The sequence below is a fragment of the Chiloscyllium punctatum genome, chromosome 27 (genome assembly GCF_047496795.1).
Source record: "Chiloscyllium punctatum isolate Juve2018m chromosome 27, sChiPun1.3, whole genome shotgun sequence".
Taxonomy (NCBI): Eukaryota; Metazoa; Chordata; class Chondrichthyes; order Orectolobiformes; family Hemiscylliidae; genus Chiloscyllium; species Chiloscyllium punctatum.
In genome coordinates, this window is record NC_092765.1 from 2,790,238 (window position 1) to 2,808,302 (window position 18,065).

The window sequence follows — 18,065 nt, forward strand, 5'->3', positions numbered from 1 at the left end:
CTCTGCTCATCAACTTTTCCCAAGGCCCTTCCATTCATTGTATAATTCACTCTAGAATTAGTCTTGCCTAAATGCATCACCTCACATTTGTCTGGATTGAAAACCATCTGCCACTTTTCCTCCCAACTCTCCAGTCTATCTATATCCTCCTGTATTCTCTGACAGTCCCTTATGCTTTCTGCTACTCCACCAATCTTTGTGTCATCTGCAAACTTGCTGATCATACCAACAGTGCCCTCTTCCAGATCATTTATGTACATCACAAACACCAGTGGCCCCAATACTGATCCCTGTGGAACACCACTGGTCACCTTTCTCCATTTCGAGAAACTCCCTTCAACTACTACTCTCTGTCTCCTGTTGCTCAACCAGTTCTTTATCCACCGAGCTAGAACATCCTGCACACCATGTGACTTCACTTTCTCCATTAGTCTACCATGGGCAACCTTATCAAACGCCTTACTAAAGTCCGAAATCCGGCTTTGTTAAAGGGGAAGTGAGATGTGTACATTAGGCAGTAAGTAATAGGAAGATACAGGGAGGTCCCTTCCCAACAGCACTGTGAGTGTACCTACAATGGTTCAGGAAGGAAACTCCTTCCCAGCTTCTCCAGAGCGACTGGGTGATGGACATGTGGGAGAGCAGACAGCAGCAGCCACAACCTGGGAATGAGTTCACAAAAATAAAGTGGTAGCAGTTTTGCAAATGGAATTTTGATGAAGATTCCAATCTATTTCCAGTCAGATAAGAGGAGAGTCCAGTCGACAGGAGATACAGGAACAGGTCAAATCCTTGTCTCGCCTCAGATGGTGAAAAGGAAGGGAAGAAAGAACAACAGCCAGGAATCTATCATCTTTGCAAAGCCCGTTCGAGTGAAATCAAATCGGAATCTGATAAACAATCCACACCTCAGGGATTCTGCCAAAGGTAAGAATTCTCATTTTCAAAGCTGAAGTTTTGTTAAGCACATCTAACACTAACAGGAAATCAAAGTAACACTCTCGCCTTGATAATCTTCTCTCCAATTTTCACCTTTGCTCATAAGGGTTTGAGGTCATGCTATGATTCATGTTGTTTTTGGGATATTTTCATGTTCCTGCCGTGGATGGAATGCAGTCAAATATTATCAACAATCAGCAAATAAAGAAATGTTAATCTCCTGCTTGAGAGAATGAGAGGCTGTTAACCTTGAAAAACAATCTACTTCAGTTTTATTTCACTATCAGCATTCTACATTCAAACACATACCCAAACTCTCTCACTCCCACTCTCTTCTTTTTCCCACACACTCCCTCTCTCCAACACACTCTCCCTCTTTTCCTCACACATACCCTCACTCTCTCACACACACACTCGCGCGCGCACACACACAAGCACACACACACACACACATGCACGCACACACACGCACACATCCACACACACACCACACACAACACACACCACAAACACACACTCACACCCACCCACCCACACACACACCACACACACCCACACACACTCACACCCACCCACACACACACACCACACACACACCACACACACATGCACCGCATACACACACACCACACACACACCACATGGGCAGCACGGTGGCACAGTGGTTAGCACTGCTGCCTCACAGCGCCAGAGACCCGGGTTCAATTCCCGCCTCAGGCGACTGACTGTGTGGAGTTTGCACATTCTCCCCGTGTCTGCGTGGGTTTCCTCCGGGTGCTCCGGTTTCCTCCCACTCTCCAAAGATGTGCAGGTCAGGTGAATTGGCCATGCTAAATTACCCATAGTGTTAGGTAAGGGGTAGATGGAGGGGTATGGGTGGGATGCGCTTCGGCGGGGCGGTGTGGATTTGTTGGGCCGAAGGGCCTGTTTCAACACTGTAAGTAATCTAATCTAATCACACACACCCACACATAAACACAAACACACACACCACACATACACACACCACAAACACACACCCACACATACATCCACACACCACAAACACATACACCACACACCCCACCACAATCCCACACACACACAACACACACACCCACTCACGCACGTACACACACCACACACACACTACACACACACACACCACACACACATACACACCACACCACAAACACACACCCACAGACACACCACACACACATACACCACAATCACACACAGACACACACGCACACACACACAAGCACACACACACCACACACACACACACACACTGACACAACCCACACACGCACACACACACCCACATGAACCACACACAAGCACGCACACACACGCAGTCACACCCACCCACACCACACACACACACGACACACACACACACACGCACACAGCCACACGCCACACACCACACACACCCACACACACCACACACACTCACTCACACCCACACACACCCCACACACACCCACACACACACCACACACCGTAAACACACACACCACACACCCACACACACACACCACAAACACACATACCACACACCCCACCACACACCCACACACACACCACAAACACACACCACAAACACACACACACACCACATACACACCACACACTCACACGCAAGCACATGCACACGCACACACGCACACATCCACACACACACACCCACACACACAACACACCACAAACACACACACCACACACCACGCACACACACCCACACACACACCCACACACACACTCACACCCACCCACCCACACACACACCACACACACACACACACAACCCCACACACACACCACACACACACGCACCGCATGCACACGCACCACACACACACCACACACCCACACACACTCACACCCACCCACACACACACACACCACACACTCAACCCCACACACACACCACACACACCCACACATACACACAAACACACACACCACACATACATACACACATACCACAAACATACACCCACACACACCACACACCCTCACACACAGCCACACACAACACACACACCACACACACCATACACACCACACACACACAACCACACCCACACCCACACACAACACACACACACACCACACACACAACACACTCACACACCCACACACACACCCACACACACAAAATACACACATCACACACCCACACACACACCCACACACCCACACACACAAAATACACACATCACACACCCACACACACACCCACACACAACACACACACCATACACACCATACACACCACACACACACACCCACACCCAAATACAACACACACACCACACACACACCCACAGACACACCACACACACATCACACACCCACACACACACCACGAACAGACACACTACACACCACAAACACACACACACACCACACACATACACACACCGCACACACACATACCACACACACAACATACACACACCACACACACCACACACACACACACCACAAACACACACACACATACACACACCAAACACACCACACACACGCACACACACATACCACAAACATACACCCACACACACCACACACCCTCACACACACCCACACACACCATACACACCACACACACACCCACACCCAACACACACACCACACCCACCCACACACACACACCACACACCATACACACCACACACACACAACCACACCCACACCCACACACACACCACACACACACCCACACACCCACACACACAAAATACACACATCACACACCCACACACACACACCCACACACACAAAATACACACATCACACACCCACACACACCCACACACAACACACACACCACACCCACACACAACACACACACCACACACACACCCACACCCACACACAACACACACACCACACCCACCCACACACACACACCACACACCATACACACAACACATACACAACCACACACACACCCACACACACACCACACACACACCCACACCCACACACAACACACACACCACACACACACCACACACACACACACCCACACACCCCCATACACACACCCACAAACACACACACACCCACACACCAAGTTGTCTCACTCATTCACAGTCCCATACACACCTGCGCATTCATGGAAACACATATTCACAGTCATACACATTTTCTCATTTCCACTCCCACACACACTCTCTCTCACTCACACATTCTCGCTCAACACACTCTCTCACACATGTCTGGCTCAAATCAAGGTCTGAAGCCCCTTCTGTGTTGGAAATAACCACTGCCCACCATTTTTTCTCCAAGTTGGTTGGGGACCAGTAAATGACCAGAGCGTAAACCTGCCATTCAATTAAAGCAGTGGGCCAATAGGAGGCTCTGGAGAATAGCTGTACCTCTCTGACCAAGGAGCCTTTAGTGTTTGGTTCAACACCGTGCCCCCTCACACCATAAGGAGGATGAAGTCAAGAACTGCATCAGGAGGCAGGCGGCCTGAGTACCGGACTATCCGCCCATTGCTAGGAGGCTGCCTCCAGGCAGTTACCCTTTTGTTGGGTGCTTCGGGGAGGATGAGATTAGAGTGGTGCTGGAGAAGCACAGCAGATCAGGCAGCATCTGAGGAGCAGGAAATTCGCTGAAGGGCTTTTGCCCGAAACGTTGATTTTCCTGCTCCTTGGATGCTGTCTGACCTGCTATGCTTTTCCAGCAACACTCTAATCTTGACTCTCTGATCTCCAGCATCTGCAATACTCACTTTCGCCTGCTTTGGGGAGGTGGGGGGGGGGGGTGCAATTGCTAGCTGGAAAATCTCAGGTATGCTCCAAAATAGATCCGTGACAAGCCGACCCAGCTATACCTGCTCGCTATCACCCAGGTGTGATTGACTCACCCTCTTCCTTGTCCTTCCTCTGGTATAACAGCCATGGGAGACAGTCTCCCGACATCATGGACTGATCTTTACAGACCCATCTGTCTCCCTGCCTTCCCATTGAGCCATAAACATTATGGACTCAGTGACCGTTTTATGGAACACCTTCACTGTGTCTGTAGGAACAAGCCTGACCTTCCAGTTGCTTACTATTTCAATAATTCACCATGATCTCCCACTAACATCTCTGTCCTGGGCCTGATGTAATGTTCAAATGAAGCACAACAACAAGTTCAAGAAACTGTACCTCCACTGAGGCTCTTAACAGCCTTGAAGGCTCAACATTATATTGCACAAGTTGGGAGGCTGACTACTTTACATCTGGTTTCTATTTTTATTACATTCCCTCTACCGTGACCCCACCCCAACCTTGCTGTGGTTGTGCTTTGTTTACTTTGCTCTCTGTATGGAAGACCCAATGTCTCTCTTTCACACCTCGAGGTACACCCATGTTCCATCTCTTATTGTCATTCTCCACCCCTAACAACCTCTTGGTCTCATACACTGGGACCTCAATGTCATCTGTTCCCATCACCCCTCCTCCACCTCCATCAAAAGTATTTAATAAAAATTCCGACTCCTTTCACTTCTGAAGAAGTCGTACCGGACTCAAAAATGTTCTTTCCACACCTGCTGAATTTCTCTGGTAACTTTTGTGTTCATCTGACTAGCCATGTGTTTGAAGACCCTTAGGTCCATCAGGAAAGCAGGTGCTACCAGCCTGCACTTCCAACAAAGTACCAGGATCATTTCCCAGGGCAATTTTAATTTACTTGAGCTCTTTCCTCTTTTCCACTTCCTGATTTACATCTACTTCTGGGATCCATCCTATTTCCTCCAGTGAAAATTGATGCAAAATACCTGTTCAAATTCATCTGCCATCTCCTTATTTTCCATTATTAATTATCTCATACCAACAACCACCTGATGAAGAGGCAGTGCCTGGAAAGCTAGTGCTTCCAATTAAACCTGTTGGACTATAACCTGGTGTTGGGTGGATTTTAACTTTGTACATCCCAGCCCAACACCGGCTTCTCCAAATCATCACATCCTTTAGGAATGGTTCTCATTTTTGTTAACTTTTTATATATGAAAATGAAAGACTGTATGTTTAATGTAGCAATTGCTCAACTTTGAATATGATTTTAATCTGTTTTTATTAATTCCTTAGAAACACTTTTAAAAACTGATTGTTAATCAAGTTATTGATTGAGGAACATGAGAAACTCCAGAATTATTTTCTCAGTTCTTAACTAGATCAGATCTTACCTGAATCAGATAATGTTAAGTTGTTTTAAAAATCTTTTGACCATCTGCAATGTTTTGTTGGTGATGGAGGAACAGCAAAGACAAGAACAGAATACAAAGGCTTTCACACAGTATAGTGCTTTATCTCATCAGAACAGCTCCAGAAACGTCACACAATAATTCGGTTGTACATTGCCTATTGTACAGAAGCAGCGGGGGATGGTGTATCCACATGTAAAAGCCTCAACAATCACTTTATTCCTAGTCGAGTCGGATTTAAGCCTACCTGGAATCTACCTCAAATGTTCCAGTCGATGTTGTTAACATAGTTTGGCACCAGTCAGTTCACCATTTTGTGAGATGATTCAGCAGGTTAGAGGTTTCGGAGGAATTGCTAATGTTGAGCTATACTCCAGCGGTTTTACTGACGAGCTAGCTAGGACAATGTTCCTTGCAATGTGCATGTTAATTGAGATACTGTCATTTTTTTATTTCATTGACTGCTGCAGTCAATTTAATCATCTTTCTATCCATCAGACAAAAGGAGTGTTTTTAAAGTCTCTGAGAAACGAGCTGAGCTGCAAGGAGCTCAGGAGATTCCTGATGATGAAAATACCAAGGTGGAACTGCCAATTGATAAGGTGAGAAATTATTTTAACTGCAATGTTACTCCAGGTTAATTTTCACTTTCAGACTCACTGTGCCTTCTCTGTGGGTTTGAGAGATGAGGGGCAGATTTTCCTGTAACCAATGTATGTTCAAGTGGAATAAACGTGCAATGTTTGGCTGCATTTCTGCTTGTCATAGAGACACCGGTCGGCTGACAAATGCTGAGTGTGATTTTTATTTGCAGGAGAATCAGTTTCTTTCAGTCTTCCCAACTCTATGTCATATCCTGTGGCTGTTTGATTGGGTACAAAATGCATCTAAACTCCCGCTCTGCACTGGATCTCGATTGTGAGGACCTCTGGAAATTGAGTGCAATTCCTCACATTGTTGCTGTGTGCTGGAGTGGCTGTTTGAAAATCCCAATACAACCCCTTCCTCTGTGCAGCTGTCACATTCACATCCAGCTGTGCAGTCAAGAACACTCTGGAAAGCAAGTGTTCAATGTTTGACATCTTCAGATGTCACTGTTAGATGCTATATAGTAACAGTGTTTTATCATAGAGCTCGGTCTTTCAAATGTAAGGTGATTCTTATACTGACCAGCATCACTAATTTTTCTAATATCTTACAGTACTTTTCCCAATGGAGAAAGTGGCACCAGCCATTCAAAGCTGAAGGAAGTTATGCTGGAAACATTGCTATCATACACTGGGATGTAAATTCCACTGCTGTTGAATTTAAAAGCAAAACTAAGTATCTCCCCACTCCCCTGCACCCCTCTCCCCACTCCCACCCCCATCCTGCCCACTCAGTATCGGGTCATGTGCTTTGAAATCAAAATGTAATTGTATTGGTTCTTTCAAATTCTGGACAGATGGGTGTGAATGGTTTAGTTTGATAGCTGTAACTATTAGGAATGCTTGCCTTAATTTAAAAGCTGTATTTATATACACTCAGCAGGTGATTTGTTGACACAGCCACTCATGGGAACAAAATACTTAAAGAGGTTGTAACAACAGAGTTTGCCTTTGATGTGATTCTAAATACATTTTTATTCATTTGTACAACTTAATGGACCAGTGAACACATTGTGCTTTTCTCTATAGGTATACAGTTTACAAGGCTAAGAGGAATGTCCATCCAAGGGACTTTGATGGTTGGGATGTTCCCTAGAATTGAGTTTGTATCAAAATAAAATAGTCCCTAAGTCTCAGTGAAAGGAGTTACATTCAAAAAGGAAAAGCTAAATTTGAATTTGAATTAGCAAACTAAAATTGGATTCGCTGGGAACTTATCTCCATAAATTTCCTGTTACTGATGATATGCCATATAGTCAAGAAATAGTCACTTAAAGAGTGTAAAGTGAAATTTAATCCAGGGTCTAGATTAGAGTGGTGCTGGAAAAGCACAGCAGGTCAGGCAGCATCCGGGGAGCAGGAAAGTCGATGTTTCGGGCAAAAAGCCCTTCATCAGGAAATCCTGTGAAATTTAATCCAGCCTATCATCGTGCGAAGTGGGGATACAGGCCCACAAATTATACAGGAAGCCACAAATCAATCTGGCAACAGCAAGAAAGCCTCCCACATTTATATCTGAGGCAGTGAATTCAGGGCCAGCATTCCTAATAGACACAGCTAGCAACCAAAGTATTACATCTACCTGCCCAGAAATTTGAAGGAATCAATAGAACTACATTTCACTCTCAAAGCAGATCGCTTGACATTGACTGGAAGGGTGCAGGTGCTTAAAGCTTTTTTGTCCATTAGCAGGAGAATTTAAATTCTGGCCCAAAATATGATAGGAATATTGCTCAGTTGCCTTTTTCCAGTTTTGAAAATATTGTAGCACTTCTTCCATTGGGAGAAGGACTGTAATTTACATGAATAATTCCATGAAGCCAGACAGTCTAAGGATCAACTTACCATCTCAGAGCAGGACATCAATTAGCAAACCATTGAACAGCAGCTACCGCTGAATACAAGGAAAGTTTGCAGTGACTCACCGATTAACTAGGAGTCACATGGCTTTCTGCGTCTCCTAATGGCCGTTCAGCAAAGCTTGCCTGGTGGTCTGCCTGGGGTCTGTAAGGAGATGTGGCCGGATTGGAAGTGGATGTTTGCGGGGAGCACATTCACATGCACTCAATACATGACCGAGGGACACCGTATCCGGTGTGGCTGAATATCATTTCCTGCCTTGCCTGTTGATTGGGGAAGATTGGCACCTCCAGGTAATGTCACTGGACCAGTGATCCAGGCTAATATTCTAGGGACATGATTTCAAATCCCACCATGACCCTGACATCTCACCGAACAAAGGTGTGCAGGAATGGGTGGATTGGCCCTGGGAAATGCAGGGTTACAGGGGTGGGTCTGGGTGGGATGCTCTTCAGAGGGTCAGTGTGGACTTAGTAGGCCAAATGGCCTGCTTTCACACAGTAGGGGTTCTGTGATATTGTGATTCTCTGATGACATCCGATGAGATTTAAACTGAGTGAATTAAAAATACTGAAATCAAAAGCTTACCTCAGAAATGGTGATTGTGAAATTACCACTGATTTATTGTCATAAAATAATTCCTTTGAATCATTTCATTTTAGTGAAGGAACTTTGCCATCTTTACCTGCTCTGGCCTCTATGTGACTCCAGACCCAAAGGACTGTGGATGACACTTCTGAAAGTGTCCAGAGAGCCACAAGGTTCAAGGGCAATTAGGGACGAATACCAAATGCTAGCCTTGCTGGTGATACTCACCTCAAAACCACAACCACTGTGCCCCTCACTCTGTGGTGACCCCCTCCTTGTGGCTCCCATGGTGCCAGCCTAACCTATGCCCAGGAAGTCCCTGGTGAAGTCTCCATGCTGGGGTGGGGTACTGCCTTAAATGGAGCCGAGCAGAGTGTAAATCTCATCAAGCATTTCCTAATGAAGCAACATGGGTCAGCATGCTCGTCCAGCTGATGGGCACCTCCCTTATTGTCCACATTAATTCCTGGCCACAATGCACGCTGGACTCTCAGGTTAATAGAACATAGAACAATACAGCGCAGAATAGGCCCTTCGGCCCTCGATGTTGCGCCGACCTGTGAACTATTCTCAGCTCGTCCCCCTACACTATTCCAAAATCATCCATGTGCTTATCCAAGGATTGTTTAAATCTCCCAAATGTAGCTGAGTTGACTACATTGGCAGGTAGGGCATTCCCCGCCCTTACCACTCTCTGAGTAAAGAACCTGCCTCTGACATCTGTCTTAAATCTATCACCCCACAATTTGTAGTTATGCCCCCTTGTACACACTGATGTCATCATCCTAGGAAAAAGACCTTCACTGTCTACCCTATCTAATCTTCTGATCATCTTGTATGTCTCTATCAAATCCCCCCTTAGCCTTCTTCTTTCCAATGAGAACAGACCCAGGTCTCTCAGCCTTTCATCATAAGACCTTCCCTCCAGACCAGGCAATATCCTGGTAAATCTCCTCTGCACCTTTTCCAATGCTTCCACATCCTTCCTGAAATAGGGGGACCAGAACGGTACGCAATATTCCAAATGTGGCCGCACCAGCATTTTGTATAGTTGTATAATGGGATGACCTCAGAGAAGAGAACGAAACAGCAAGAACAAGCTTTTTTACTTCAACAATGGATTCTCTGTGAATCTCAGTCTGACTCTGTGCCTACAAGCCCACGCTGCTTCACCTTCCCACTGCGTTGCTTCCAGACATCCTACATATTAATACTTCAATTTATTTTCGTAACTGAGTCTAAATTAAATTGACAGAAAACAATTTACAACCAAAGCATTATCAAAACAAAACACCTGCAAGTTCTACCAACATGTCACTCTGCCCAGAGGCTCTGGATATTAGGTGCATTTAGAAATTCATGTTTGTAACCAAAGTAATTGAAGGAAATTATGTCTGACTTCAGATTATTCCTGAATGTGTGATTTTATTTAATTTTGTGTGGAGATGAATGCTCCGAATATAAAGGTTATAGGAATAAAGTGGATTATATTCAGAAGATCACTTTGATATTTTGCAGAGAGTAGCTGAAACTGTGGAAGATGAAGTGATTCCTGAAGAGGAGACAATCTCATATTGAAGAGGTAACAGCATCAACTACAGATTGTTACACACTTTAGCCATTGCATTGTGTGATAACCCTTCACCTCTTTGAAAAGCAGTAACGAAAGCTCAACAACACACTCCTGCTATGTCATGTTCATGACCATAAACACTGTCCAGGCTGAGCAGCAAGACTCCAGGCTGTATTTATGGGAATTGTGCTGAGTGAATTCATCTCAGCTGAGTCAACAATCAGGATTCCACAATTCGCTCCAGGAAGAGAAAGTTCACTGCTCCGAGTTGCTAATCAAGAGTCAATGTGGGAAGGCTGAGTGTGTCAACTGAACGTGAGATTCCAGAGCAGGACTGGGAACAGAATCAGACCCAACTGTAACACAAGTGGTTAAATATTCACTAGCAAAGCTTAAATGTGGAGAATGAATATTTGGACAATGTGGTGGAATTAAGTTATCAATCATAACAGTCTAATCCTTTGAATTAATGCCTTTGCAGAAAAGAACAGATAATTGAGAGAAAGTAGATTTGAGTCTCCAAATTAATAAACAACATTATTATTTCAGTGAATCCCTTTCACTCTCCCTATCTCACTGTTAACAATAGATTCAACTTGATGACTGTGTCAGCTCACAATAAACATTTCAGCCTTCAAATGAAAACTATTTTCTTGCCCTTTATTCTCACAAACCTTTTCCAAGCCTCAGCTCTGAAGTTGACTGAACCCAGCTGCTTTGACTGAACTGGACTCTCTGAGACAAAGTCAGTCTTCAGCATTAGCTGGGGAAGGAGGGTGGAGAGGGGGAGACTGTGACAGTAACACAGCACCAACCGCCACATCCACGTATGGAGTCAGCTATTACGAGGGGGCATAGCTTTAAATTAAGGGGTGGTAGGTATAGGACAGATGTTAGGGGTAGATTCTTTACTCAGTGAGTCGTGAGTTCATGGAATGCTCTGTCAGTAGCAGTGGTGGACTCTCCCTCTTTATGGGTATTTAAACGGGCATTGGATAGACATATGGAGGATCGTGGGCTAGTGTTGGTTAGGTGGGCTTGGATTGGCGCAACATCAAGGGCCAAAGGGCCTGTACTGCGCTGTATTCTTCTATGTTCTATGTTCTATGTTCTATCGCCAGCCTGCGTGTCACTCCAATATCTGCCTGAAATGATTTGTAGAAATAAACCAAGTATCTGCATAAAATCACAAAGAATGACACAAGGGAGTGACTGCAGTCGACATCTTAATTATAATTTAACTTTTCTTACTGAAGGCTTCCTGGTGAGCAGCTGTCTGGCCTGTTCATTGCTGCACATTATTCCACTCCCTTCAGCTCACAGTGTCTCACTCTGCACTGTCCTCACTACAACTGGGTTCAACTCTCGAGGAGGAGGAAAATCGACATTTCAGGCAAAATCCCTTTCCTAATGAAGGGCTTTTGCCTGAAACATTGATTTTCCTGCTCCTCGGATGCTGCCTGACCTGCTGTGCTTTTCCTGCACCACTTTAATCTTGGCTCTAATCTCCAGCATCTGCAGTACCCCCCTCATGCTCTGTGTTCAACTCTCTGCCATCCTATAACCCCATGCACTGATATTCCTTCTTGATGTACACATCCTCAAAGAGCTTCATCTATGGACACCTGAATTGGTGGTATAGTGGACAGTGAAGAAAGCTATCTCACCTTGATCAGCTTGACCAATGGGCCGAGGAGTGGCAGATAAAGTTTAATTTAGATAAACTTGAGGTGCTGCATTTTGGTGAAGCAAATGGGGCATTGCAGTGGCTCAGTGGTTAGCACTGCTGCCTCACAGCGCCAGTGACCTGGGTTAAGTTCTACCCTCAGGCGACTGTGTGTGTGGAGTTTGCACATTCTCCCCGTATCTGCATGGGTTTTCTCTGGGCTCTCCGGTTTCCTCCCACAATCCAAAGACATGCAGGTTAGGTGAATTGGCCATGCTAAATTGCCCATCATGTAGGTTATTAGTCAGGGGTAAGTATAGGGTAGAGGGAATGGGTCTGGATGGGTTACTCTTTGGAGGGTCAGTGTGGACTTGATGGGCCGAAGGGCCTGTTTCCACACTGTAAGGATTCTAATTCTAATTCTAATTCTCCCCGTGTCTGCATGGGTTTCCTCCGGGTGCTCTGGTTTCCTCCCATAGTCCAAATACATACAACTTAGGTGGGCTGGCCATGGGAAATGCAGAGTTACAGAAATAGGGTAGGAAGATGGGTCAGGGTGGGATGATCTTTGGAGGATTGGTGTGGAATTGATAGCCTGCTTCCACACTGTAGGAATTCTATGAAAATTATACACTTAATGGTAAGGCCTTGGAGACCTTGGAGTTCAGGTCCATAGTTCCTTGAAAGTGGAATTGCAGGTACACAGGACAGTGAAGAAGGCGTTTGGTATGCTTGCGTTTATTGGTCAGTGCATTGAGTATAGAAGTTGGGAGGTCATCTTGCAGCTGTACAGGACATTGGTTAGGCCACTTTTGGAATACTGCATTAAATTCTCGTCCCTCTGCTATAGGAATGATATTGTTAAACTTGAAAGGGATCGGAAAGGATGTTGCCAGGGTGGGAGGGTTTGAGCGATAGGGAGACACTGAGTAGGCTGGGGCTATTTTCCCTGGAGCATCCGAGGTAGTGGGGTAAATTAGAGTCATAGAGATGCACAGCGTGAAAACAAACCCTTTGGTCCAACTCGTCCATACCGACCAGATATTCTAAATTAATCTGGTCCCATTTGCCAGCACTTGGCCCATATACCTCTGAACCGCTCCTATTCATATCCCCATCCAGATGCCTTTTAAATGTTGTAATTGTACCAGCGTCCATCACTTCCTCTCGCAGCTCATTCCATACATACACCATCTTCTGTGTGAAAACGTTGCCCCTTTTAAATCTTTCCCCTCTCACCCAAAACCTATGCCATCTAGGTTTAGAACCCCCTCCACCCCAGAGAAAAGACTTTGTCTATTTTATAAACTTCTATAAACTTCTATAAGGTCACCCCTCAGCCTCCGACGCTCCAGGGAAAACAGCCCCAGCCTATTCAGTCTCTCCCTGTAGCTCAAATCCTCCAACCCTGGCAACATCCTTGTAAATCTTTTCTGAATCCTTTCAAGTTTCACCATGGCCTTCCGATAGGAAGGAGACCGGAATTGCACATAATATTCCAAAAGTATCCAAACCAATGTCCTGTACAGCCGCAACATAACCTCCCAACTCTATACTCATAGCACACACACTCTCACACTCATGCACACTCCCTCTTGCAAACACCACTAACACACATACATCCACACATACTGTCACACACACAACTGCATACACAAATGCACACACAAATTATTCACACTCATACAGACAGTCAAGTACACTCTCAGACATACCATTTCCTCTCACATACAGATTGACACGCACACATGCAAATACACATACATGCGAACACACATACACGCGAACACACATACACTTGTCCAAAGAGGTCAGACATCTCTCATAAACAGAATATTATATACCTACACACTGCCTGGCTGCTCAACATAATATCCTCTTGTCACACTCCCCACACATTTTGTCCCAATTTTATCCCATTACAAATGCGTCCATGTATGTAATGGGATGTGCCTCAGTAAACGCGGAACTCTGACAATACAATGCTGACTGCCAGATTCCAACAAATCACTCAAAATGTGTTATCTAAAATCTATGGCCCAAAACAGGACCAAGCACTTCTTGCTGCTCTCTGTCCTCCACTGAAGCCAAAATAAAATTGATTTGATCATGTTTTCCTCAACACCTGAAATTTCTAATGAAAATGAATGTTTCACATTAACAACATTAACTGTATCTTTTGAAGCAGCTCTTGTCATAATGTATTCATTGTCATTTTTGATGTGAAGGCCTCAGTTCCTCACAAAAGCCTGGGTTTGAATTTGTAGATTGAGGCCAGATTGATGATCACTCTCTGGATTGTACAATCTCAGTGGGTTTGCTGTATGGACAACTAGCATTCAATCCTCTGGACAGGTGAACAATTTTATTCTGCTTTAATCAAGGTTCCCTGCAAAGATTTTGAGCATTATTTTAAAACAATCCAGAGTACAAATGACAAAATCAGTACTAAAGTGAAACTTAAAGAACATTTTAAACAGTTTATGTGAGAGAACCAGCAGAGTGTTGGAACATTTGTCAGACACACAGTGAGCTGTAAAGAGTGCAGTCAGCTCAGCAACACACTGACTCAGTGCTGAGTTTGGATTCACTTTCACAGAATCACAGAATTGTTGGAGCATTGGAGCACCATTGGCCCATCATGGCTATTCAAATGAGAATCATGATCTAACACCAATCTCCTGCCTTCCCCCCATACCCCTGCACACCCTTTCCAACCAGATAATTATCCAGTGACCCTCTCGAATGCCTCTTGAAGCAGATATTGGGCAGATTCATCTGAGGTACTGAAGAAGGCTCAGTCAGTCCCAATTTGAAATGATCAGCTCCCACTAGAAACAAAAACAAAAGGGACCATGCACTCAAAACTTTAACTCCATTTTTCGCTCCATAGAGGCTGCTGGATCTGTTGAGTCTCTCCAGCCATTTCTATTTTGTTCCAGATCTTTAGCATTTGCAGTTCTTTGTTTTATTTTAGCACTAATTACATGCTGGCAAGTAGTTTGCCAATCAGGGTTATGGAAAATCCAGCCACTTCTCCACACAACCCCATGTTTTAAAGAGGGTCATGGGGCAGTGACAAAGGACTGAGTTTTCTGCCCCCTCTCAAACCATCTTTACTAATTGCAACAAAAACTGCCCAACTACTCATCAGCTGATTCCTTCGGTGGAGGGAGGCGATGGCTATCATTTCCCTCCTCGTTGTTGCTTTCACTTTTCAAAAAAAAATTGCATTTAAAAATTAACAGGCTCTAATTATCACATCTGGTTTTCACTTGTACAAACAAGGTAAGCTGTCCAATTACTAGCAGTGTTGGGTTTGACTGGGTGCCTGTGAACTAAAAAGGTGACAGTTATTAAGAGTTGAGACATGTAGCCCAGAAACAAAGGCACACATTGGAGGTTGCTCCCTTCTTGATATTTCCCAAAAAATACAAATGAACTGAATTTGGGAAACTCCAAATCCCACCTGTTTCATTGTTGACAATTCAAAGATAAACCATTTCTTACAGCTGTGTCAGAAAGAAAAAGAAAGAATGTATTTAGATAGAGCCTGAAGCACCCTCAAGATTTTTCAATGTGCTTCAAAGTTAATTATGTACTTTACTGTAATGCAGGGTGCAGAGCAATCCCATAAACAGCGAATGGGCTATATACAATTCATCACCGTGCTATTGAATGAGGCTAGAGAATCTTTTTGGGATCATGTTCCATGTTAAAGGAAGCAAAGTGAGTTTAGACCAGTGCCATATTTTCCAGGTTTTAGTAGTTTATTTTCTCTCACTTTGTTCTTCTTGGCCCTCCTTCAAGCTTCCTGGAGCCTTCTATCATTTTAAGCCAGTCCTTAATGCTCAATGTTGTTCCTGCTGTGCCTATGGTTTAGTGGTGCTCTGGCATTCCTGGATGTGAGCCTGAATCTGTGGCTAGACTCACTGTCCGTGAAAGCCCACTGTTTGGTCAAGCTGACCAGTGAATGGTAGCATTGTGTGTAATGCAGGTTGCTGTGTGTGTGTTTTATAGGTGCTCAGCACCAAGCAGTTACCCTTAAAGGAACCTAGCTCATAGGAGAGCTCATTCCAGCTTCACTTTAACACAGCAAGCATTGGAGCGAGGGATTGTGATAGTGAGAAACATCATCAAACCAAGCTGGAAATTTTCTGATCCAAATCCTGCACATGTTACAATGTCACAAAATACCTGAGAGATGCAGTTCGCAAGCAAAGTCTAGAATGAAGCATCTAATAAAATTGGATTTTGATTCTGCCAGCCCTGATGATATCCCCTACTTAATGAAGTTGTTCATGTTATAAAGCAGTGCATATTCTGACACACTGTGGATCATGTTTCAGGAAGTTTGCTGTAAATTATTAAATGGCTTGTATTTGGTGGTCCGCAAACTTTCATTCCTTTGTTACAACTTTTAACCACACTTTCTTACTGACAATTATTACTGTAAATTGATGTGTTCACATTTCCTGTTCAATTCTAATGTCAAACTGATCCACTCCAGCTGCAGCCCCTGATAACCAAGTGACTTTGTGGGAGTAAATTTCTGAACTCTCCCTATCCCGTCACTATCTTGTAAATAAAAATGTTTATTAACTGACCATGAGGAGCACTTTGGACAATTTGCTAGTCCCAAATGAAAAAAAATTACAACTACAGCTTTTCCAAAATGTCTGCTGAGTAAATGCAGCACAAGCTCCCCTTTGACCTTTTGGGCATGTGCCTGAGATTTCAGTGGCTTCCCTCCCTGATATTACAGTAAAGGCCCAAAGGCTTTCCATGGACATTCTTCCCGCTTGGATTGGTTTGTTGTTCTGTGCTGGAAATAAAGGATAAAATCAGCTTGCCTCATCCCAGTCCCAACCTCTCCAAACTTTCCTCAGAGCTGAGGTGTCATATCCCTAGATCCATTACCCATGGGTCTTCTTCAATCCTTTCCTGAATAATTGTTTTAGAAGTTTCCCCAATACTGATGTTGGACTGACTGGTTGATAATTTCAGGGCCTAGCTTCACAATCTTGTTTGAACAAGGGCATAATTAGACAAGACCTACAGTGTAGAAACAGGCCCTTCAGCATAATAAGTCCACACCAACACTCCGAAGAGTATCCCACTCAAACCCATTCCCCAACTCTATTACTCAAACTTTCCCCTGGCTAATGCACACACCCTGAACACTATGGGCAATTCATCTAACCTGCACATCTTTGGACTGTGGGAGGAAACCGGAGCATTCACTGGAAACCCACGCAGACACTGGGAGAATGTGCAAATTTAACATAGCCAGTTGCCCAAGGCTGGAATTGAAGTCAGGTCCCTGGTGCTGTGCTGAGCCACCATGCCACCCATGTTTGCAAATCTCCAAACCTCCATCTCCCAAATCCAGGGAATATTGAACAATTATTGCCAGAGCCTCTGCAATTTCCATTGTCACTTAATTTCATATTCTTGGATTCACCTGATCGGGTCCCAGGGGCTGATCAATTTTAATTACCAACAGCTTATCCAATATTCCACCTTATCAATTTTCAACCCTTGTGGTGATGGCATTTTCTCCTTTGTCTTCATCGACCTCATACTTCAAGATAAATA

The 18,065-nt window shown here is 44.5% G+C and overlaps 1 protein-coding gene and 1 long non-coding RNA gene across 5 annotated transcripts in view; one reads left to right on the forward strand and one right to left on the reverse strand.

Annotated features, from left to right (window-relative positions):
- The window catches only part of dcdc2b (doublecortin domain containing 2B), an 81,707-nt gene that overhangs the window by 61,638 nt on the left and 2,004 nt on the right, over positions 1 to 18,065 (forward strand). The window contains exons 9-11 of the mRNA XM_072547915.1: positions 741 to 927; positions 6,632 to 6,735; positions 10,747 to 10,810. Coding sequence (XP_072404016.1) covers positions 741 to 927; positions 6,632 to 6,735; positions 10,747 to 10,806 — 351 coding nt within the window. The 3' untranslated portion in view covers positions 10,807 to 10,810. The remainder of the gene's footprint in view (positions 1 to 740; positions 928 to 6,631; positions 6,736 to 10,746; positions 10,811 to 18,065) is intronic.
- Positions 1 to 18,065, reverse strand: part of LOC140453357 (uncharacterized) — a 195,719-nt gene that overhangs the window by 55,819 nt on the left and 121,835 nt on the right. The gene's annotated exons all lie outside the window — the stretch shown is intronic.